The following is a 24,505-nucleotide window of genomic DNA, read 5'->3' as shown; positions in this document are numbered from 1 at the left end:
AGAATACTGACTTGATAATTTGACTCTTGGCTCTAATCCACCTACTGATTATGTTCATCATGGGATTCATAGGTACCAAAATGTTTCTGTCTTAGCAGTGGCTTTGGGATGACATCACAGGTAAATCAGTTGTCTACTTGTATAGGTTGATGATGGGCTCCTCAATTTCTACCATCTGCCTGCTGAGCATCCTCCAGGCCATCACCCTCAGCCAGAAGCTCCTGTTTGGCAAAGTTCAAACCTAAGTTTTCACAGGACAGCCTGAGATCGCTTTTCTACCTGTGGGTTTTGCATATGTCACTCAGTGCTCACTTCTCAATCTCTGCAGTTGACAAATCCAATGTGACTTCATGTGGGCTTTTATTTCTTAGTGATTCCTGCACTATTTTACTCTTGAGGTAAAATAGATTGGACATTCTGCTCTGGTTTCAGATGACTTTTTTTTAACTTCAAATACAGGAGACTATATACCTAAAATGGATTTGCATCCAAAATCAAAACTGTGGACATATTTTGTTTCTGCTAACAGGATAAGGGATGACAAAAACTGTGGACATATTTTGTTTCTGCTAACAGGATAAGGGATGACATACCATTCTTTGAAAAAGACTTTTCTTCAAAGGCAACTTTTAGTGGTGTTTCATTCGGCGTTTTTCTCCTGTAACTAAAGGACCCAATGAGGACAATTATAGAGAAGAAAAAAATTATTTGAGGGCTCAGATGTTCAGAGGTCTTATTCCATTGAAAACTGGTTTTGATCCTTGGGGATTGGAATGGGATAGCACATGATGGCAGAACACTGTTGTAGAGAGACATGGTTTACATGACGATTAGGAAGCATTGAGAGGGAGACTCCTATCATCAGATAAAAAACATACCCCAAATCCATGCCCCTAAAGTCCTACCTCCTGCAGCCACAGCTTACCAGCCTTCAGTTACCACTCAGTAAATCCTTATCAGGGGATTAATTCACTGTATTAATTAATTGAATTAAGGGTCCCACAATCCACTCATTTTTTTTCTCTAAACCTTCTTGTGTTGTGTCACACGTGAGTTTTTGGGAACACCTCACATCCAAACCATAAAACAGGATGAGGATAATATTGGAATGTTTGAATTCCTCTTTATTTTACTTCACTTTTTAAGTTTTCTACTTTTGGTAATATAATGACTATAATGTCCACAATAAATCAGTGTAATACATCAAGCTCTCTTTCTGGTTGAAGGAAAGATTGTCACAGGAGAAATGGCTAGGTTTCTTGTTGATTTCACCAAAAATGCTCTACCTCAGGGAAAATCAGTGTTTTAGGAGGTTTCAAGGAGGTGGAATGGATAAGGATGTTTTCCTGGCTGCTCTGTGTCATGATACCAAGAAAGGAGCTAAGCAGCTTCTCAGAAATATGTGTGGAAATAAATGGGTTGTGGTGAGTAATTAAAGTTAATACTGGATATTCAAAGCAGATCAGGGACTCAGGAATTTGGATATAATAAAATAAGGGTAAAATCTCCAGTGCCACACTTGCTGCTTCCACTCAAGGAAACACTAGAGTGGGCCCTCTGGGAGTGAAGTGGAGGGATAAGGGAATTGAAGGAGTTTGCATTGTCAGGAGGCCTGAGGTGTGCCTGGATCCGGAGAGATCTGAGATTAAAGATGATGCATGATTAAATGGAAAGGCATACTGCACTATATTGTGTGTGGGAAAAAAAATTGTGTCACTCCCAGCTGACTGTGGAGGACCAAGGAAGGAATCATTTTCCAGGTGGGTGCAGGAGACTAGCACCTGTGGGATCCAATCCCACTCAGACCCATGTTTGGAAGAAAAAGCTTGGCAAATCCACACTTCACAAAATAGTGTGTGCCTAAGTAACCAGGAGAAAATCAAATGTGGAAAGAAGTTTACACAGGGAATACTGTTTGTGGGAATCCACTCAACTCCTACCCCATTCCTCTAATATGGTTCTTTGTAGGATGGACTGGGAGAATTGCATTTGTCTGGAGATTCAAAAGGGCAGGGTCAGGAAAGATGGAGTTTAGAAACTGAACTCAAGAGACCAGGAAATATGTGGTCTTCCACTGATGAAGAGGATTAAGGACTGAATCTTCATCATGCATGCAGAAGCCAGGGGAGATCCCTGTGGTTCAGTCTTCCAGCATGGTAGGGCAACATCTGGTCCTGGGAGGTGCACTGATTTAAAATCTCCAGACAAATTGTCACTGAAAGAAGAACTCTAAGAGTACCTATTCCCAAACACCTCCTCCAGGAATTCTGCCTATGGGATTTTTTGTCTCCCTCCAGAAAAAAACACCTTGAGTGTGCCGAGGGCATTACACTGCAAGGGAATCCACCTAACACAATAAGAAGGGAAGCTGAGAATCTTCTGAACTCCAATGGAAACAATTCTTTCACTTTTCATTCAGTTTTTCTTTCTTCTCTTTTTCCTTTGCCCTGCTTAATTGTGACCTGAATGGTTCATGGACACATACATATTCATTTTTGTTTTTTCTCATTTCTAGCATTTTTGAAGGCAGCTATTTTTAATGGATCAGTATTTCAAGAAATAGGATGTTTGATTGGAACATTTTGGTTTTGTTTTATATTCTTTGTTAAATTTTTGCTTTAATACTTATTTCTCATCTGTTTCCCATGAGTCTTTGTCTTTCTTTTCTTCTACTAATAGCCAATCTCTATTGTTATCTTTCACTCTTCCTTTAAGTTTTTACTTCTATTTTCTCTCCTCCCTCTTAATCTTCACATCCTACATTGTGTTCTCTCCCTGTCCACCATTTGAAATTGTAACTTCTTAATCTTAGGTAGTAAAACTTAAAAACAGTAAGTTTTTACTGGAAGCAATAACTAATCATATACTTTCTGTTTATTGTGACAACATTTTTATAGATGTCATACCTGGATCTATTTGGGTTAATACTGTATATTCTTGCAATCCTTGGTGTTATTTTTTGCCTTCTCTTAAATGATGAGGTACAGACAACCATTCAGAGACACGGTAAGTCCAGAAGGTAGAAACTCTGCTGCCTCAGATCTGTATTGTTAGATTACTAGACAAAAAAAAATCATTAAAAAGCAAGGGACAAATCATCCCAAACCAAGATACTTCAATAACAGAATCCATTAACAATACAGTGGAAAAAATGTCAGAGAATGAATTTAGAATATACATAGTTAAAATAATGTGAGCTACAGGAAAATGTAAGGAATGATATCAGAGAGAAAACACAGGAAGTGAAAGATTACTTCCATAATGGGAAACAGATTTTTTAAAATTTTGAAGAAATCCTCTAAAGGGAGGAATCAGTAAGTCAAATTAAAAATTCAAGAAAGCATCACCAACAGGCAATACCAGGTTATACCACCTGAAAGACAGAGTTAGGCAATGAAGACAATTTTATCAATTTGAAAAAAAAATTGACCATGGAGAAAATATGTTATAAAGCCATGAAAATAACTTCCAAGAAATATGGGCTATCATGAAAAGACCAAATAAAAGATTTATTGAGACACATGAAGGCTTGAAGATACAAACTAAAGGAATGCACAGTCTTTTCAATGAAATAATATCAGGACATTTCTCAAACCTTAAGAATGAAATGAAAAATCAAACACAGCATACTTACAGGACTCCAAATATACAAAAGTAGAACAGACCCACACAAGTGCACATTATTATGAAAATGTCTAACATACAGAATAAGGATGGACTTACAAAGGTTGCCCGAGACAAAATACAGGTAACATTTAGAGGGAAATGAATCAGGATCTCAGCTGATTTCTCAATCCAGACCTTCAAAGATAGGAGATCTTGCAATAATATCTACCAAGTTCTGAAATAAATGGATGCCAGACAAAAATATAATACCCAGAAAAAGTAACTTTTAGAATTGAGGATGAAATATAAACCTTCCATGACAAACAGAAGTTAAAAGATTTGACAGGTAGAAAGACTGCATGAAAAAATATTCTACAAAAAGTTCCTTGAAGAAGAAATGAAAAAATACAATAAAAACAGGTAAAGGAGAAACCACACTAGAAAAAACAGTCAATCAAGGGAGAAACTAATTCAAATTAAAAACCAGAAATAAACCAAATTGACAGGGAATAAAAGTCATTTCTCAATTCTAACATTGAATGTAAAAGGCCTAACCTCGTCAACCAGAAGTCATAGACTGGCATATTGGATTAAAAACCATGACCCAAAAATATGCTATATCCAAGAGACCAAATAATATACAAAAACATCAAGAGAGTAAAGGTAAAAGTTTGGGAAATAATGTGTTATTCACATAGATCTCCTAAACTCACAATGATTTGTATCCTCATATAATATAAGGTGTACTTCCAACTAAAGTTAATCAGAAGGGACAAAGTAGGAGATTTTGTACTGCTTAAGGCAATTATATATGTCCATGGGTTGTAACAATCACAAATCGTTATGCCCCAAATAATGGAGCATCAAAAAAAAAAAATTCCTTTCTCAAATTCATGGATCAAGTAGACCATAAGAAAATAATACTGTTGATTTTAACACAACTCTTTGCACAAAATAGATTCTGCAAACAAAAACTAAACTATAGAACTAAAAAATACCATTTGTTGGGGTCCAGCCCTAGCAGGGATCGGGGGCCTAGGTGGATGGGAGGTGTCAGCGTGGTAGAGAAACAGCACACAGAGACACCAAGTGTTCTGAGGCTGAATCTGAATCTTTATTTTCTGCTTGTCTTTTTATAGATATTTTTCTTAAGTAGTGATTATATCCTTTTTGGTTAGTTTAAAACAAGAAAAACCTTCAAAAGTACAATCTATGCTTCTTCTCAAAATACACATTCTGTCTGTATGACAGTCCAGACCAAAACAATCTTATTTCCCAGCTAGATTAAAAAAACCTTGTCTCCCAGTTAAGCTGAAACAAACTTGTCTCCCAGCTAAACTGAGGACACCATGATCTGCCAGCCTTTAACCTTCAGAACAAACATGTTACTAGATTTTCTGAGAAACCACCCACACCATAAATCCAGTGTTTAACAGTGAGAAACTTTTACTACTATTAAATGGCAAAGAAATCAACTGATAATTAACATTTAGTCTCTTCTAATTTCATATAATGGCAGAATACAATCTTATTCTGATTCTCAAAGAATTAGACTAAGAATAGGAAAAACACAAATGATATTTATGACTAGCCTAAATGTTTTTATTATGTAAAGTATCTCTAGGATCAACTATTGAAACTAGGAAACTAGCAAAGGCTAAACACCTCATCCAAGCTCAGAGGAATATCTATTTATCCATCTATTATTTTACTAAAGAAATCGCAGACTCCTTTAAACTTGAGCACATCTACAATAGTTTATGTTCATATATTTTATCTTGGTATTAATACTAAATTTTCATTTTGCAGTATTTTGTGTCCCAACACAGTAAAACCTTCCCAATGCTTTTCTAATAAGTTTCTAGTGATATATTGATTATTAATATTAAAAAGCAGTTACACATGGAGACATGCCACACCTATGGCCCCCAAGAGGGAGGATGGTCAACAGAACCATGTCAAATGTTGAGTGTTCTATTCCAACAGATTGTGTCAAGTGCCAGATCCTCTACTCCAACAGAGCTGTGTCAAATGTCAGAGTGGCAGGAAATAGATGTGGTAGCCATTTATAATTTAGACTTGAAAGATACATATAGAATAATTCATCCATCAATGACAGAATACACTTTCTTCTCAGGAACACATGGATCCCTTTCCAAAATACACAGATCTTAGGTCGAACAGCAATTCTTAGAAAATACAAAAAAATATAGAGATAGTACCTTGTATTCTTTCAGATGATAATAGAATAAAATTAGAAATGAGAAATAAAATAAAATTAGAAACTACTCTAACTCTTTGAGACTAACTAATATGCTACTGAGTGACCAATGGATAGCAGAAGAAATCAGAAATGAAATTATAAAATACTTAGGGGTAAATGAGAATAGTGACAGTTCAAAATTGCTGAGACACTATGAAGGTGGTTCTAAGAAGAAAGTTTATAGCACTGATTTTGTCAGGTAAAAGAATAGGAAGTCACCAAATCCATTACCTAACATAACATGTCAAAGACCTGGAAATAGAATAAATCAACAACAAAATCATTAAAAGACAGGAAATCATTAAAATCAGAGCCCAAATCAATGAAGTTGAAACAAAAAATAAAAAATAAAAATAAAAAAAGTCAGTGAAATAAAAGTTGGTTCTTTGAAAAAAAAAAAAAGAAAAACAAAATTGATGAACCCTTATTCAAGCTAATGAAGAGGACTAGGAAAATTACTAAAATTGATGATGAAAAAGGAAGTATCACAAGTGACACTACAGAAATACAGATGATAATCAGAAACTATCTTGATATTTTTTACTGTAATAAAATAGAAAATCTTGAAGACACTGACAGATTTCTAAAGACATTGGACTGGCCCAAATTGAATCAAGAGGACATAGAAAATTTAGACACATCAGTTTCAAGCAATTCATAAGAAGATGCCATGAAAAGACTACCAAGAAACAAAATCCCAGGAGAAGGCAGATTCTCAATCGAGTCCTACCAGACCTTCAAAAATAACTAACACCAATCCTCCTCAGATTATTCCATGAAGGGAAAGAGAACCTTCCAACCTCGTTCTATGAAATTAGTATCACATTCTTTATTTCACCATCTTAACTGGACCCCTTCCTTTGTTCTTAACTGTCCTCTGTTGTCCAGTTCATCCAAGAATCCTCTGTGATCAGTGTGAGATGAGACAGAAATTACCCCTCACACTTCCTGTCTTGTTCTCCAGACAGGAGAAAGTGGGTTCTGACATGATGTCTGTCAGAGATATGCTATCTTGCCTTGTGGAATGGTGCTAAACTGAATAAAGTAAAATTGCCCTTTTGGCCCCATTCAGTAATATTATTCTTGGTGTTTGTTCTTCTGGAGTAGTGAATTTTCTTAAGTGGATTCTGTATTATCATATATGTGTTTGGTTCATAAATTGTTAAATCAGTGTTTCTGTAGGGGCATGTGGTCTGACTTCCTTTTCTTCCTACTTACCAAAACTGTTCTATCACTTACCTATTCTCTACTCGACATTGTTTCCCTCTCAGGATGCCAAAAAATAAAATGTAACAACTAACCTTGACATCTTAGCTTCTTTCATATAGTAAATTGCATTTTTGTTTTATTGCTTTTGTTGAGCACATCAGTAGACTACCCTGGAAATTTCTTGTATGGAAGCATGGTATTTGCTTGTCCATTTCTTGACTGAAGTACAGTTTTATTTCTTCCAACTTATATATTTTTTAATTTACACTGATCATGAAGATGATATAAACACTTTCAAACACAATTTGGGCAAAACATATAGGTTTGATATCTCAATCTTGTAGGTGACTCACTCTTGAGGGTAAGAAATTAAAATGCTGTATTCCCAAAAGCCTGTGTCATTTGGCATCCCATAAATCAATGAGGATTGCTGTCCTCTGCATACTTACTAGCATTTGATGCTGTTCTATTTTGTGTGCCTTAATTACATTAAATGTTTATTAACATGACCACCAAATCATCAGAAAGGCAACAATCAAGTGTCTGTTTAGTGGTATCTTATTGTGGTTTAAAATTGTTTTTCTAATGACATGATATCATTAGCAATGATGCACATTGTTTCAGGTTCCCTTCTAACCTGGACATCATATTTTGTCAAGGGTGTCTTTGTATTTTTCATTCTGTTATCTCAGCTGGATATTTGTGTTTCCTTCTTTTTCCCTCCATTTCTCATTTTGTTCTACTCATGATATGTAGTATTCTTTCATGTCAAATATTTAGACAGAGTAGGTAATTGACATGTTGCTATGTGTATTCTGATTATTACAACATCTAGAAGGTATACAGGAGAGAATCTTTCCACAAACTACCTATTCCTACTACTTACTTGACTTCATATTATTTACTCAGATCATCATTGTAAATAGAAAATTATCAGAGCCATACTAGGAACTATGATATCAGTAGGTGGTTGCTTATAAGGAGTTTGGTTTTGTCACATGTTCCTAAATTTTTCTCTTGATATATTCACATATGAACACTGTTACCTATTTCAAAATTTAAATTATTTTTCCAAGCCTGCTGGGAGAAAATGAAGGCCCAGCTCTCCATCATAACAGCTTAAGATGTGACTTACTCTACAAGACTCCTACAGTACAAGAGGCAATCAAGAATCATTAGATGGGATGGTATCAAACTAAAAAGATTCTTCACAAGAAAGGAAAAAGCCAATAACATGAAGAGACAGTCACAGAACTGGAGAACATTTTGGAAACCTACATCTGCGATAAACCATTAATTTCAAGGATATAAAACAATCTCAAAAACCGAACACTGAAAGAACAAATAACCCAATCAGTAAATGGACAGAGGAAGTGTACAGGCACTTCACAGAAGAAAAAATACAAGTGGTCAACAAATAAGTGAAAAGATGTTCAACATCTCTAGCAATTAGAGAAAGGCAAACCAAATCTAAATTGAAATTTCATCTTACTCCAATCAGAATGGCCATTATCAAGAACACAAGTAAAAATAAATGTTGGGATAGGTGTGGAGAAAAAGGTTCACAAATACATTGTTAGTGGAGCTTGATGTTGTTTCAGCTACTCTGAAAGAAATATGGAGATGCCTCAGAAAACAAAATGGAAACACCAGGTGATCCAGTTATCCCACTCTTCAGTATATACGCAAAGGATTAAAATTGGCATACTACAGTGATGCAGCCACATCAATGTTTATATCAACTCAATTCACATTAGCTAAACTATGGAATCAACCTAGGTGCCATTCAACAGATGAATGGTTTTAAAATGTGGTATATATACACAATGTAATGTTACTCAGCCATAAAGAAGAATGAAATTATGGCATTCACCAGTAAATGAATGGAACTGAAGAATATCATACTAAGTGAAATGAGTCAATCCCAAGAAACCAAAGGTCAAATGTTCTCTCTGAAATGTGAATGCTAACAAACACTAAGGGGATGGGCAGGGAAGAATAGAAGTTCATCAGATTAAAAAAGGACGAAGGAAGGGGACTGGAAATAGGAAAGAGAGTAGAAAGAATCAGACATATCTTTTCTGTGTTCATATATAAATGCACAACCAGTCAAACCACATTGTGTCCAACCACAAGAATGGGGTTATAATTAGAATAAGTTATATGCATATATATATACATATACATATATATAATATGTCAAAATACACTCTACTTTCATGAATATCTAAACAAACAAGTAAACAGTCTCAAATAAACCTAGTACACCAGGTTAAAAAGGAAAGAATTTGGAATTATTTTTTATTTGTTCCTTTTTCTAATTTAAAGACTTTTGTGAGTGTATAAGTCAGGCTCTGTAGAGGAACAGAATCAATAGGAAGTATGATTATAAAAGGGAGTTTATTAGATTGATTTAGAAGCCCAGAAACTGGATAGTCCAAAATGGTCATCTGCAGTTGGAGAACTGGAAGAACTAGCAGCAGTGCAGTCCAAGATGCAGAAGCCCCAAAACAAGAAAGATCAACAGTGCTACCCTAGACAATGACCAAGGCTTCTAGAAACTACCTGGAGAATCACTGGCAGTGTCCAATTTGGAAGAGTGAAGAAGTGAGAGTTTGATATCCTCAGACAATTGAAACATTGATCAAGAACCTGATCAAGAATAAATGAGCTTGCATCTGCATCTGGTTCCTTTTTCTTCCCACTGTTATTCCATCCTATTGGGCAGTGCTGCCCACACATAGGGAGGGGCTCCACTTGAGTTCACTGTCCCTCATTTCAATCATTCCTAGACATGCCCTCATGGACAAACTGAGAGTACTATTACTCATTGTCATGTCTTAATCCAATCAGGATGACAATTCATATTAACCATTACAATAAGTCTGTAATTTTCAAGGCTTGAAGTGTTATCAAGACTTAATTTTCCAGGTACTGCTTTAATTTAATTAGATTTTGACCTAATTTTAAAAACTTCATTAAGGTAGTTAGCATGCAGGATTACTTTTATTTATTTATTTATTTTTTTTGGTTTGCAGGCATTGAATTCAGGGGTGCTTAACCACTGAGCCACATCCCCAGCACTTTTTATACTTTATGTAGAGACAAAGTCTTGCTAATTTCCTTAGGGCCTCACTAGGTTGCTGAGGCTGGCTTTGGACTTGTGATCATCCTACAAAATTACAGGTGCTAGGATTAAAGGAATGTGGCCCTGGATCTTGTTTACTTGGCAGAATTTGCTAAAATGTTTTCCAATGATTGGAAAAATTATATTTTCACATTTTCAGAATTTTTCAAATTTTCTTTGTATTTTCAGAGAGATTTTTCTCCCACAACTGGCTCTAAGTTCATTGAAACATTTTATTATGATTATGTACACAAGATAAGACTTACCATTAATCCTTGTTTAAGAGTACAGGTCAACCACATTGAGCACATTCCCATTTGTATGCATGTATAATCTCCCCATCTCCAGCACATTTTCTTCTGCCTAAATTATCTCTGCATCCATCAAACAACAGTTTTCCCCTACAGTGATTCCTCAACTTCTGACAAATACCAATTTATATTTTCTCTGTATAAATTGTGCTACCTTAAGTTCAAGTTACCATGTGCAGATTTATACAATGTTGAGAATTCTGTGATTGACACTTCCCTGGACATAATTTCTTCCAGATTGATCATCAGAATCTCCTTTCTATTTAATGTTGAGTGGTATTCTGTGGTGTATCCCAAACACATGTTGTCTATACATTTATATGCTTGCAGATATCAAAATGCTTCCATCATTGCCTATTATAAATAATGGTACCATGATAAACATTATAAATAATTGGTACCATGATAAACAGTGCTGTTTAAATATGTTGAGTCTCTATATTCAGTTTTTGTTACATTGATAAAAGTACAATTGACAGATGAGATGGCAATTCATGATAATAGATGTTTACAATCTATTAGGTATAATGGAGGATACTGAGAATATTGACGTATTAATAGCTGCTCCAATCTCCCATATGTCTACAAATATATAGACTAATTTGACAATGAATGTGAGATTCAACTCTCAGGGGTCCCTTTCACACAAAAATCAGAAATATCTCAGAGGCATATGGATATTTACCAGGATTGTACTTCTCATTCACAAATTTCAAATTAATCATTTTTAAAACCCCATATTATCAATTCACACAGGAGCAATTATACAATATACAAAATAGCATATACATAACACCATGATTAAAAGTTACAAAGCTGAACTGTAACTCCTTAAGTGAATTTATGCATCATACAATGATAACACTTTCACTGTCCTTCCCAAAAAGTTTTTCAAAAAGTTACTACATTGCTTTGCAGTACAAATGAAAATGAAAGGACTGATTGTGGCATAGCCATTGGCCACCATCATTGAGATAGAATGAAAAACAGTACCATTGTTCTGCATTGTTCTGAAGTAGAAGAAGATGCAGTCCAAACAGTACATGAGCATGAAGAAACTCATCAGCAGCAGGATGGTCCTGGTGGCCCTCTGTTCTGGGGAGGCTTTTGGAGACAGGCTGATGCTGTGAAGGTGCTGGCCCTGCCTTTTATGCCTGCACAAGAGAATCACCATATACCCACTCAAAAGTGCCATAAGTCCTATAAGAAAGACATCCCGAAATATACCCAGTGTGGAAAATAAATGGCTGAGGAAGTAGCCCATGGGTAAGACAGTGCAGGAATCACTGAGAAATATAAGTCCTTGTGAGGTCACATTGGACTTGTCAACTGTGGAGATGGAGAAGTGAGCACTAAATGACACATAGAAGACCCACAGGAAAAGAAGAGATCTCAGGGTATGATGTGGGGATTTAGGTTTGAACTTTGCCAAACAGGAGTTTCTTGGACTGAGAGTGATGGCCTGGAGGACGCTCAGCAGGCAGGAGGTTGAAATGGAGAGGCCCCTCATCAACCTGTACAAGTAGAAAACTGATTTACATGAGATGTCATCCCAAAGACCCTGCTGAGATGTAAGAATGTCTGTAGCTATGAACCCCATGGCGAGCAGCATCAGTAGGTGGATTAGGGCCAAGAGACCAATGATCAAGTCAGTGTTCTTGATTCTTTTGTCAAAGAGGAACTTGATGAGATGGAACAGAAAAAGGATGGTGTTGGCCAAGATCCCAATTCCAAGTTCAGAGTAAAAGGTGTTTCTTAAGTGTATAATACGATTCAGTTTCTTGCTTTTCCTCATCTTTTGGGGTAAGGAATCATGGATACATGTCTTAGAAGAAAAGCAAGAAAAATTCATTATCATAAATATCAATTTGTATCCTTCTCAGCCAACATTGTGATCATAAGGAAAATTGGGGAGCTACTCAAATGCCCCATTTCCCCCTCAATATTCATGATTCTCTGGCACTCTCTGGAAGTCATCCCTCCCTCTCTCTTTTCCCATCATTTTCCAATAATTCCTTACTATCTGTGTCTCCAAGTACAAAACATTTTCCTGTGCATTAAAAGTAGTCATATATTATAGAAATTATTTCCATGTTACGACTTTGAGTTGTTCATGGTGATGTCTTTCTCAAAGGGTGATTTGTCCCGACCCGCGGGACATCAACGCAGGACGGCAAACCTAAGAGAGAAGGAATGAAGGGACAAGAGACACAGGGAGTGACAGCAAGACAGGAATTCTGATCAAGCTGCAAATTTTTATTGTTCTCAAGGGTATTTATGCTGAGGGAATGAGGGGTATGATGAGACACAGGCTGGTTGGCTGTGTTTTTCTTTTGGGCTCCTGATAAGGTGCAAGTTCACGCCGGCGGGCCATAGGCAGAACTATCAGCCAGAAGTGGGGAGGGGGCATGCTCTGGGAATCTATCAGCCTTCAGCTTCAGGGTGCCTGAGTCAGCTGCAGGGTGTTTGTGCAGGGGAGGCAACCGCAAAATGCTCCCTGGGCTGCTGCTTATTGTAAAGGTCAGAACGTCCTCAGAATGAGAACTTCTTCTTGGTCCCTGACATTTCCCCCTTTCTTATATAAAATTATTGACCATATTCTGAGAGCCATATTTTAAAGGGGTGATAGAGGCTATGTGGTGAGGCGGGGACGTGGCCTGCCTGAACAGGTACAGCGCTGGAGTGACAATCCCTCGGGAACTGCACCTGTCTTAGGTTGTCCGTGACAGAGCAACATCCTTACCCATCATTGGATAATGAGGCTCTAGCCCTCATTTCCTGTCTTAGGTTGGTATGAGCTCTCACGAATCTTACCCGTCATTGGCTGTCCAGTTCAGCTCACAGGGGTGATGGTCTTTTAAGATCACCATCACGATCCATCATCTCCAGTCGATGGTAATGAACCTGAATAGGTTTCGCCAGTATAGCCTCAATATGAGTTCTAAGAAAAGCCATGATCTTGTTGAGTATCAAAGGACCTATAGATACGATAAGCAGCAAGCAAAGGAGGGGACCTAGGAAGGGAAGGAGATAGGGAAGGAGTCCACTGAATCCAGTCCATAGTGGATTATCAGCCAGTGCTCGTCGGCATTTTTCTAAGTCTTCCTGCAGCTGTTTGATCTTGTCCTTAACAATCCCTGACTTGTTGACATAGAAACAGCATTTTTCCTGCAAAGCCAAACAAATGCCTCCCTGTTCAGCAGTTAGAAGGTCTAAACCTCTCCTATTTTGTAGGACCACTTCTGCTAAGGAATCCACCTGATCTTGAAGATCTTGTATGGTGCTTGAGAGTATCTGTACATCAGAAATCAATTGTCTGGATAATTTTGTATATTGAGTAAGAGAGACCCCCAAACCAGCAGTACCTGAGGCCACTGCTGTAGTTATTCCAAGTCCTGCAAGTAAAGGGATAAAGGTGACAGCACATTTAGCTCATCCTGCAATGTGATCAATTGTTGGTATAGGAACAGGCTCATCTCCTGGAATAATGTCTACGTCTGGGAGCAAGGCAGCTAGGACACATAGTCCAGTCCAGTTGATAGGTAATTGAGTAAAAGCCTTATTACCTCCACAAACAAATACAGTGCCATTAGGGGGGCACAATGGTTGCGAAAAATTGAATGTCTCAAAGCAATCACTAAATGTTATAGTCCCTACATCTAAATCCCAGGTATTATTATAACCAGGTGAGAAAAAGCAAGTAGTATTGGAAAACATGAATGGTTGTACCAAAAACGGTGGAGTCAGTAGACAATTTTTACTGGTGAAATTGGACCACGGTGTATTAGGATAGGTTATATTCTTAGCAATTTTTCTAGTAAGGATAGCAGCTGAGTCATTTTTTTTGGGCAGTTTCCTGACAGTATTCCTTAAAGTCTGCGTTCCACAACAGGAAATCACCTGCACTGAGGGTGGCTCGGGCCAAAAATTTCCAATCATTAGGGGTGAGCCATTGTGTACTATGGTTCTCTAGCAAGGCCAGTGTATAAGGTGCAGTGGGACCATACTGAGCACAAGCCTTTTTAAGTCTTTCAAGAAAACGGAGGCTCAGCCTTTTATAAGAACCAAGGGTTCCACTCTGTCCAGAGGTGGGCTCCTCCTCATCCCCTGATTCCTGGTCCTCCTCTTGTTCTCCATCTGGTTCTACATCTTGTTCCTCCCCTGATTCCTTTTCCTGACCTCCTTCTAGACCCTCTGCTTTAGTCTGTGCGAGCTGATCTGCTTGACTGCGAGTAACTGGAAAGGCAAGAACAGGCTGACCACGCAGCTTCACCTTATGAGTATTAAGGGGTTTGGGGCCAGTTTGTGTTAACTCCGTGCCCAAGGCCAGTGAGCGAAGTTCAGCATCAAATTGGTTTTAAAAGTTGGATTTGTTCCCGCCTATGTTGGAGAGACTCACGTAAAGGGGTTAGATTAGGCAAGGGAAGTGGGGAAAAAATATCTGGGGGGGGGGCAGTAGGTCCCTGAAGAGCCGGAGCATGAAAGGCAGGGGGTGTATAAGAGGGAAGTGGATTTTTAAGAGGTGGCAGGTCTGGAGAATGGTGTTGAGCCGCTGCCTCCTCCAGGGTAGCCTCCTCCTCTGGGGTCACCTCATCATAGGGATTTAAAACTGGATAAATCTTAGGGGGATTTTTAGGGGACTCTTTTGGTAAGGTGGGGTCTGGGAGGGTCCCGGGGTCTGGGAGGGTCCCAGGGTCCTGAGAAGGCTGAGTAGGGGGCATTTGAATACTAACTGAAGGGCATGCAGAGGGGGGGCGAGAGGTGGATTGCATTGCCTGCTCCCCAATTTTTACAAGTTTTAAAGTACCACTGTCAAAGGGTGAACTTTTAAGAATCTCATTAATTAAATTCCAATAAGAAAAGGCAGTGACAGGCACATTTTGAGGACCAAAAGTCTCATAATAATCTTTGAGGCAGTCTCCTACTCTGAGCCACCTTTTACCATCAATTGACCCCTCGAGGGGAAACCAAGGACAAAAATCCTCTATGTATGAAAAGAATAATTTTAAGTCCTTTTTCTTAACACGTGCTCCCCGAGTCTTGAGGGCCTCCTTGAGACCCGACAGAAACAAATCATGTGACGAAACTGCTTGTCCCATGGTGCGTCACTCACCTTGCACCGGCCTCACTCTCCTCCTGGATCTGACTCCCGGTCGCGTTTACCGAGGCGATCCCGAATCCTGCTTGGCCAAGTCTTCCCCAGAGGGCGGCGTTCGCTTCTCTGGCAAAGGTTCCAATCAACCAGGTTGGGCGCCAACTGTCCCGACCCGCGGGACATCAACACAGGACGGCAAACCTAAGAGAGAAGGAATGAAGGGACAAGAGACACAGGGAGTGACAGCAAGACAGGAATTCTGATCAAGCTGCAAATTTTTATTGTTCTCAAGGGTATTTATGCTGAGGGAATGAGGGGTATGATGAGACACAGGCTGGTTGGCTGTGTTTTTCTTTTGGGCTCCTGATAAGGTGCAAGTTCACGCCGGCGGGCCATAGGCAGAACTATCAGCCAGAAGTGGGGAGGGGGCGTGCTCTGGGAATCTATAGCCTTCAGCTGCAGGGTGCCTGAGTCAGCTGCAGGGTGTTTGTGCAGGGGAGGCAACCGTAAAATGCTCCCTGGGCTGCTGCTTATTGTAAAGGTCAGAACGTCCTCAGAATGAGAACTTCTTCTTGGTCCCTGACAGTGATTTCCTATTTTCTTTCTGTTTATTGTCTTGATAACATGAAAGGAATATAGTAAGAACAGTGTAATTTTTGGTAAATTAAAAGTATAGGGGTTGCATTTGATAAGAAAACCCCCAAAGCAAACTGTCTCAATGGATCAGACAATCCATATTTACATTGTGTTTGCGTTACCTTTATTCTGGTTGATTTACAAACACATTAATTGTGTTAATATGTTAATAAAGAAAATGCTAAGAAATACAAACTCTGAATTTAGATGGCTTAAATGTACCTATATGATGCTTCATTTAATTCAACTGTGACCTTGAGAATTCCATGAGCCTGAGTTCTAGGCTCAATTTTTCTATAAAGTGAAAACAGTCTCATTATGTACAGAGAAGGGATATAGAATGAAGCATACATACCAACAGGGACACCTTCCTACAGAGAATGATCTCTCCAGAATTGTTCTACTCACTAAAATAGTGCAGATTCTTGTTTATGTAATTTGGCAGACTTCATTCTGTACTCTTAATATTTGATCACTTCTATCACCAAATGAGAGTGGTTAAAAATGACCAGAATATTAGCATTTGTTAGAAATCTCTGTTCAGAGAACACTGATGGAATTTTGGGAAAATTTGAATCCCCTTTTACAGCTACAGATTTTAAGTATTTTTCTTATCAGGTCAGAATGTGGCCTATGTGAGTCAAGTCCAGTTATCTAATACTAGCAGGGACATATTTTGATTTTTTTCTAATTAAATATGTGAAATCATTGTGGAAAATATAATCATACTTAAAATTGATCCAGGTTTACTCCATTTTAAGGTATTGTATAGAGACTAAATATCTTACCTAACCTTGAAATTCAGGCTTCTTGGAGTGCAGGTATTCCTCCTTCCTTCAAGAAGGGAATGACATTTTTCCATATTCAAGAGATCCACATATCAAATTGATAATAGAAAAACATTTTGCAATGCTGGGAATCAAGATGAGGTCCATACATGCTAGCTAAGATTTCTACTACAGAGCTAAACCTTCATTCTAGAAAATGTTGTAGTGACTTACTGCTGGAATATTTTCCTGGACAACATATGTATTTACTTTAATCCCTGCTCTCAAATGCGTAATAATTAAGATTTAATTTGTGTTTTCACATACTGAAACATAGTGTTATCTGAAAAGCAAATGTGTAAGATAACATAGTTAATGAGCAAATAGATATAAAAGGTAAGATACTAAGGAAATCCCAGCAACTCTGGAGGGTGAGATTTGAAAGGATTGGAAATTTAAGGCCACCTTCAGCAATGTATCAGAGACCCTAAGTAGTCAGAAGCTGCCTAAATATAATAAATGAAAAAGGTCTGGGGATATAGATCAATGGTAATATCACCCCTTGGTTCCATCCATGGTACAAAAAAAATTGCTAAGGAAAGTTGACATGTTAAAGATTTGTCAACATAGAGTATCAAGTATGAACTCAGAGCTTAAGTAGATGTTTGGTTATAAGATTGAAATACAACTTTTTTATTGTAACCTTTGATTGACTCAATATTTAGACTAGGACTTGGAGTAAAATATTATAAATCAATACAAGTTTATATTGTTTGATGATCACATTAGGGTAATTAACATTTTCATGTCCTCAAATTCCATCATTTTGAAGTGTGATGAGTCTCAAAACTCTTTTCCTCTACTTATAAGGTTATTTGGTGTGGACTCTAAGTGATCATATTGAGCTAGAGTCTGAGATCTGCTAACCACAGCCCTGCAGCTGTGCACAGGTGCCCCTTAACCCACCCCTCACTGCTCCTTCCACTGTCCCTTCCCAGCCTCTGCTAAGGTGCACTTCTATGTGGTCAATGATTTTTAGCATCTATACATGAGTGAGAACAGGCAGTATTTGTGTACAAAGACAATTCTAAACATCATTACAAAAAAGTTCATGTTTTCTCCAATGTGATGACCATGCCAAATGACATATTTATCCTTTAACTCATTCAGCATATTTGGGTTGGTTCCTATGACAACCCACGGAAAGATGCCCAAAAGGTTTTATATGAAGCACATTCATTTTATGTTTTATGCATCACCAATGATCAGAGACACACAGCCCAGTTATTCTCTGACCTTTATACATAAAAATGACATACATCTGTCCTCATATACCTTTTTCACTTGAGGTAAAATATAGACAGATGAAGCTTTAAAATAGATCTATATATATACTTGTCTACTACCCTTTATGTACAGCATTATAAAATAAAAATTTAAAAATAGTTCTAAAATTCTGTTCTCTTATGCCATTTTTGTGAAATAGAGACTACTTTCATTGTGTTTAATTTGTTTCAAAACTTGAACCATTCAAGCTTTGTAAAAGAGCATTGTAAAACTTCAGTAACATGTTTTAATCAACTATAAATCAAAGCATTAGATGAAATTATTTTCAGTGTTACTTCAAAGAATGCAGTCATGCAAACCTAAATGTTTTGGAAAAGCAGGGATGAGAAGAAGCCATGAATTTGCAATAATACATAGAAATTAGGACCTCTGTATATGGTTGCTATAAAAGGACTGGAATATATAATTATTCTGAAGGTGAAATTCCACATGAGTAGCAAGAGAAATGAATCTCCTTTTTCTGGAACATAGAGGAGAGTTAGTGAATACTACTGTCTACAGAAAATAGCTGTCAAACCCAGAGAGATTGCATATTTCTGGAATTTTCTATCTGTCTTCAAATTTTTTTTCTTTTTTGTTTTCTTTTTTACCTTTTGTATCAGGGATTGAACCCAGGGTCATATAACCACTATGATACATACCCATTCCCCCTGCCCCTTTATTAATCTAGAGACAGGGTTTTATATGGTGCTTAGGGCCTTGCTAATTTAATGAGGTTGATTTGAACTTGAAATTCTCCTGCCTCAGCCTCCTGAGCCCCTGAGATTATAGACCTGTTCCACTACAATCAGCCTGTGCTCAAATTTTAGATCACATACTAAAGTGTAAGTAAATCACACATATAAAATATCTATGCCTATTCAACTAAATATCATGCAATATGTAATTATTTTAAAGATGAATATATAGCCATGTCTGTGTTAGTATCTCATTTATATTAGAAAGCACTCTGAAGAATAGGATCCCTTCATGAAAACAAGCAAAAAGAAATTGTCTAATGTATCTACTGCCAGCCTTGACTCCTCCCACTCACAACTGCTGAGCACAGAAGATTCTGGAGGCTGAGGGACAAAATACAACTCCTGGCCCTCTAGAGGCTGGTCAAGGGACCTCCCCAACTATCAATCTTTGTGCCACAAGGGTGCCTGAATAACACAGTGTTCCAAGCAAAAACAATCAGGTTTTATACACTAGAGACATAAAACTATCCTCCAAAAGACTGGTCCTTCCATAGAGACATAAATCACAGGAAGTAACATGGTCTTCACATTTTGGCACATTCCTGTAATTTCAGCAGTTTGGGAGGCTGAGGCAGGAGTATCACATATTCATGGCAAGCCTTAGCAAATTGGCAAGTTCCTAAGCAGATTAATGAAAACCTCCTCTAAATAAAACACAAAGAGGCCTGGGGATGTACCTCAGTGGTTAAGCACCTCTGGGTTCAATCTCTGATGATGATAATAATAATAGCAATAATAATAATAATAGTAGTAACAATAGTAATAATAATAATAATAATAATCACAGAATAGCATAGTGTGTTTTGTCTTTGCCATATAGTTCAAATCACCACTACTCTCATCACCTTCTATATTCTAAGGTATGATGGAAAATTGTGATCTGGGATGTGGGACTGGTTCAACATTATGTGGGCTTGGGATTCAGGGAAAATAGGGCAGCAAGTTCTACTTTGCACCACAGTTCTCAGTGGGAAATTATGAAGAACACTAGGGAGAAAAACCTTGTACATATGGGACTTTTTGCAGAGCCCTTGTGAAAGATATGAGATATAGGAATATGGAGGAGAAAATCTGGAGACTTTGTGGGCAAATGATTGGAAGCTGTTTCTGGAAAATAAGGCTAACAATACTCCATTCTCTCTATAATTTGGAAGAAATTAAGTACAGCTCAGCATTCACAATTCAACCTAGACACTAATAATGTTTTAAAGTTTGTCTTCAAACATATTAGAAGAAAAATTAGTCTTCTAATTTTAAAGTAGCAGGAAACTCCAAAGGAAATTTATCACAGACACTAAGTTATCATTACTGGGAAACCCAAACATACCTAAATGAGAATCTGTTTCCCTAATGACAAGTTATGTACAATTTGCTTTAGGAAGAAGAAAAGGAGATAGGTTCTTTTTTTTTTTTTAAATGCATGATGTTCATGAAAAATGAGCCCTGAGCATACAGACCAGGACAGGATGAGGTTAATCACCTCTAAATATTCTTCCTAACAAAATGCCTTTCACAGACACATTCATTTTTAGGGAAATGGGAAGGAGTATTTTTAAATGAATAAGGAAAGGGACAAGATTGGTGGGCACAAATATTATTTCTACCCAGGTATTATATTTTGTTCAACAGGAAAGAAAACTACCATCAGTTTCACTTGTCTTTTTAATATTTCATGTGAAGGTAACATCAGGACCACTGTCCTCTCACTTGGAATTTGATAATGGACAGAGCGTATGCTATGGATTGAAACTATTAATTTCTAATTTGTGTTATTAAATGTAGTACAAAGATTTTTATGAGAAACTACAATACATGCTTGTGGCAATTTGAGGTTACTCACATTGCCTCCTGAATATGATAAATTATATTTTAATTCCTCATGCTGTAGCTTCTCTTGTGCTGGGCTAGCTCATAGGTGGGGTAAGGGCATGGAGTCAAGACCCAGACTCCAGGAGTTGGGTGGAAGCAGGCTTGTGGTGACCAGCCTGCAAAATCATTTATTGTGGGAACAGCTATACATTTTATAGGTTTCTTGCCAAATCACAATGTGCCACGGGGAATCAGACCACCAGGTTCCTATAAGGTTCTCTTGGTAACACTGAGTCAATTTGGGGCAGTTATTTAGTTTCCTAGGTAGCTGAAGCAGAACACTTCTCCTTGCAGGTTTTCCTTACACACTTGAGGTGTTCACTGCTGCCAGCCAAGAACTAGGATTACTCCCAACATCATACTATAGAAGACACAAATAAGTAATAGTTCCATGTGTTCAGGAAGATGAAAGAGTCAAATTTGAGTATTTTTAACAAAAGGTTAATGGAGAAATATATCACTTCTTTCATTTTTATAGAAGTAAATCATGTACAAAACAGGAGATAGCATAGATAGCATATGTAATGTAAGCTGTGTTATAACTTGCTGATTAAATTTAAATAGAAACCTGAAATAATTTGCATCTCCTATAGAAAACAGTGACTAACATTTTATGCCTTGAAATTAAGGTTTGACATATCCTAGGAAGATTTCCTTCATTGCATTTTACACAGCATAGATTCCTGCTCTAGTATAGTGGTTAGAGATGAATGTCTCTTCTAAAGCTACCAAAAACCTCATTGAGAGATCCAAATTGTCCCCTTTCAAACCTCCTCCTCTGTGCCCCATGTCTTCACTCACTGCATCTGTGTCAAAGAGGCACTTACCTGGATGGATGAGGGGAATTTGGTGCACCTGACAATAACCTTCAGAGTTTTAAGGAAAGAGTGCTGTGAGCTCATCTCTCTACAACCTGTAATTTTACTGTCTCTAGTAAGGTGACAAGATCCCAGTGAGGAGCACAAAACTATGGAGTCCCCAGTGGAATATTTCACTTGCCCCTTGATTGAATTCTGTCCTTGGTAATGGCCATCTGGGGAGAGTGGTGCTCAAAGTTTCCTATGATTTCCCTTGACAAAATCATGTGTGTCCCAATCATGTAGACAATCCAATTTCTCACTTTGATTTGAAGTTCAAATTAGCCCATATCCATTCCACATATTGTCATTCCTTGATCCTGTGGTGAGAGATTCCTAGTGTCCCCTGTGGCTCTGTAATGTCTGAAGGGTGCCCTCTTCCCCAGTCCATCCTGATGTTGATCACCTGAATGTCTGACATTATTGTCCATGTAGACTATAATTTTCATATTGAAGATTTCAGGATTCAAACTGTGCATCATGTGAAAGTGCACTTGAAACAAAATAGAAAAACAGAGGCAGAGCTGGAAGCTGCAGTTGAGGTATAGCAGGTAGAGGGAACACACTTGAAGCTGAGGCAGAGTCTGAGCTGGACTCCACTCTGCTGGGACCCTGAGAAGTCATTCCTCATTATCATGAATGGAAAGTTAAAAAGACTCCAATGTTCATTTGTTTCCTAAGTAATTTATGCAGAATTTTGTGAACATTCATAAGACCTGGAAAAAATGAAAACCCATGACCTACAAGCCTAAAATAAATAATTATTTTAAGTACAATCAGTTATGGTCCACTATTAAAATGTAATACTCCAAAACAATTGTAATCAATATATTAGTAGTTAATACTGACATAATAGAAGAAAATATTAGTTTTTTTCTGAGATAAAGGAAAACTTAAATGAAAACTCAAGAACTTTTAATATAGTATTTACAATGTAAAATTTCATATGGATGGAGTGGGCAGGATTTGAAACTGCAAAAGTGAGTTTCACAGAAGTAAGAACTGGTTAATAATTATCCCAAGTTATTGGAGAGATGGCTATAATAAGGTATAGGACCCAGGATGTAGCCTGGTATACAAGACCCTGCTTAGCATGGTGAGGACCTGGGTTCAATCTCCAGGATAAAAATGTATAAATATTTATTTAGAACAAGAGGTCATCTGAAGTATGTGAGTAAGCATTCTAACTTATGTGTAATTAGAACTTGGAAAAGAAAAAGAAAAAAAGAGAAACATTAAGAGAAAATTATTGCCTAAACTTTTTGAAACCTCATGAGACACATCAAATAAAAAATTCAAAAACTCCTAATAGCACAAATAAATGACATCTAGACACATTGCACTGAGAGTGCTGATACAGTTTACATCAGAGGAATCCCCCAAAAGCCCATGTGTGAGACAAGACAAGAAGTATTAGGAGTGAAATTATAGGATTATGAGAGCCTTAATCCAGTCAGCATATTAATCTACTCATAAGGACTAACTGGGGGATTACTGTGGGTAGGTAGGGTGTGGCTAGAAGAGGTGGGTCACTAAGGGTCTCCTTTGGAAACTATATTATTCCTGGTGAGGAGTTCTCTCATCTGCTTCATGGTGGGCATGTGCTGAGCCACTTTCTTACCCCACACTCTTCTGCCATGATCTCCTGCCTCACTTCAGGCATTTCTTCTCTAAAGTTATTGGCATTGTCTCATACATGAGTGTAAGCTATAAAAGTAGTTAAATTTCTTTATTACTTTGTGTTCTCTTTTTTTACTAGTTCTATGGAGAATGTCATAAGTGTTTTGGTAGAGATTGCATTGAATGTGTATATGGCTTCTTGACTGTGTTAAATCTGTTTATCCAAGAACATGGGGAGGCTTTCCATCTTCTGAAGTTCTCTTAAATTTTTTTCCTTCAGCATTTTATAGTTTTTATAGTAAAAATCTTTCAACTCCATCTTTGAATCAATACCAAGTATATTTTGAGACTATTGTGAAGTGGGTCATTTTTCAGATTTCTTTCTCAGTCAAATCACTGTTGTAGAATAGAAAAGTTGTTGATTTTTGAGTCTTGATCTTGTATCCTGCTACTTTGCTAAATTCATTAATCAGCTACGGAAAACTTCTGGTGGAAGTTTTGGGAGGCTTCTACATAAAGGTCAATGTGAACAGCAAACAGTGATTATGTGACTGCTTTTCCACTTGGTGTCCCCCTGATTTCCTTCTCATGCCTTATTGCCCTGGCTAGAATTTCAAGAGTTATATTGAATAAAAATGATGAGAGGGGACATGATTATCTTGTTCCTGATTTTAGGTAAAATGCTTTAATTTTGCTTCTTTACCTTTTTATTAATGTAAGACATGTCTTTTCTTCTCAAATTGTCATTGGGATCATAGCCAACATCTTCCTGCTTCTCTTCCACAACCCCACATTTCTTCTCCAGTACAGTCCCAAGCCCACTGATCTGACCATTGCTCAACTGGCCCTCATTCATCTGCTGATGCTAATAATCAGGGCATTCCTGGATATGGACATTTTGGGGGTTCAGGACATTTGGAATGGCATCACATGTAAAGCAGTTATCTACCTGTACAGGTTGATGAGGGGCTGTCTGTTAGCACCACCTGCCTGCTGAGTGTCCTTCAGGCCATCACCCTCAACCCTAAAACCTCCATTCTGGCAAAGTTAAAAATGGA

The 24,505-nt window shown here is 37.6% G+C and overlaps 1 protein-coding gene across 1 annotated transcript; it reads right to left on the bottom strand.

Annotated features, from left to right (window-relative positions):
* Positions 1–11,357: 11,357 nt before the first annotated feature.
* LOC124971199 (vomeronasal type-1 receptor 90-like) lies at positions 11,358–24,303 on the bottom strand. Its single transcript, XM_047534983.1, has 2 exons — positions 24,151–24,303; positions 11,358–12,341 (listed from the first exon to the last, which is right to left on the bottom strand). Exons 1-2 carry the CDS (start codon positions 24,301–24,303, stop codon positions 11,358–11,360), a joined length of 1,137 nt encoding a protein of 378 aa, XP_047390939.1.
* Positions 24,304–24,505: the final 202 nt, after the last annotated feature.

Source organism: Sciurus carolinensis, chromosome 19 (genome assembly GCF_902686445.1).
Source record: "Sciurus carolinensis chromosome 19, mSciCar1.2, whole genome shotgun sequence".
NCBI classification, from domain to species: domain Eukaryota; kingdom Metazoa; phylum Chordata; class Mammalia; order Rodentia; family Sciuridae; genus Sciurus; species Sciurus carolinensis.
Note: the sequence above shows the minus strand (reverse complement) of the source record. Positions and strands in the feature narration are given on the sequence as shown.

What these genes read in the sequence shown, in the direction of transcription:
- LOC124971199 (XM_047534983.1), bottom strand. Translation starts at nt 24,303, where the DNA reads ATGAATGAGGGCCAGTTGAGCAATGGTCAGATCAGTGGGCTTGGGACT. An exon ending in TGTCTTACATTAATAAAAAG is followed by an intron (nt 12,342 to 24,150) that starts GTAAAGAAGCAA and finishes TTTTCTTCTAAG; the next exon opens with ACATGTATCCATGATTCCTT.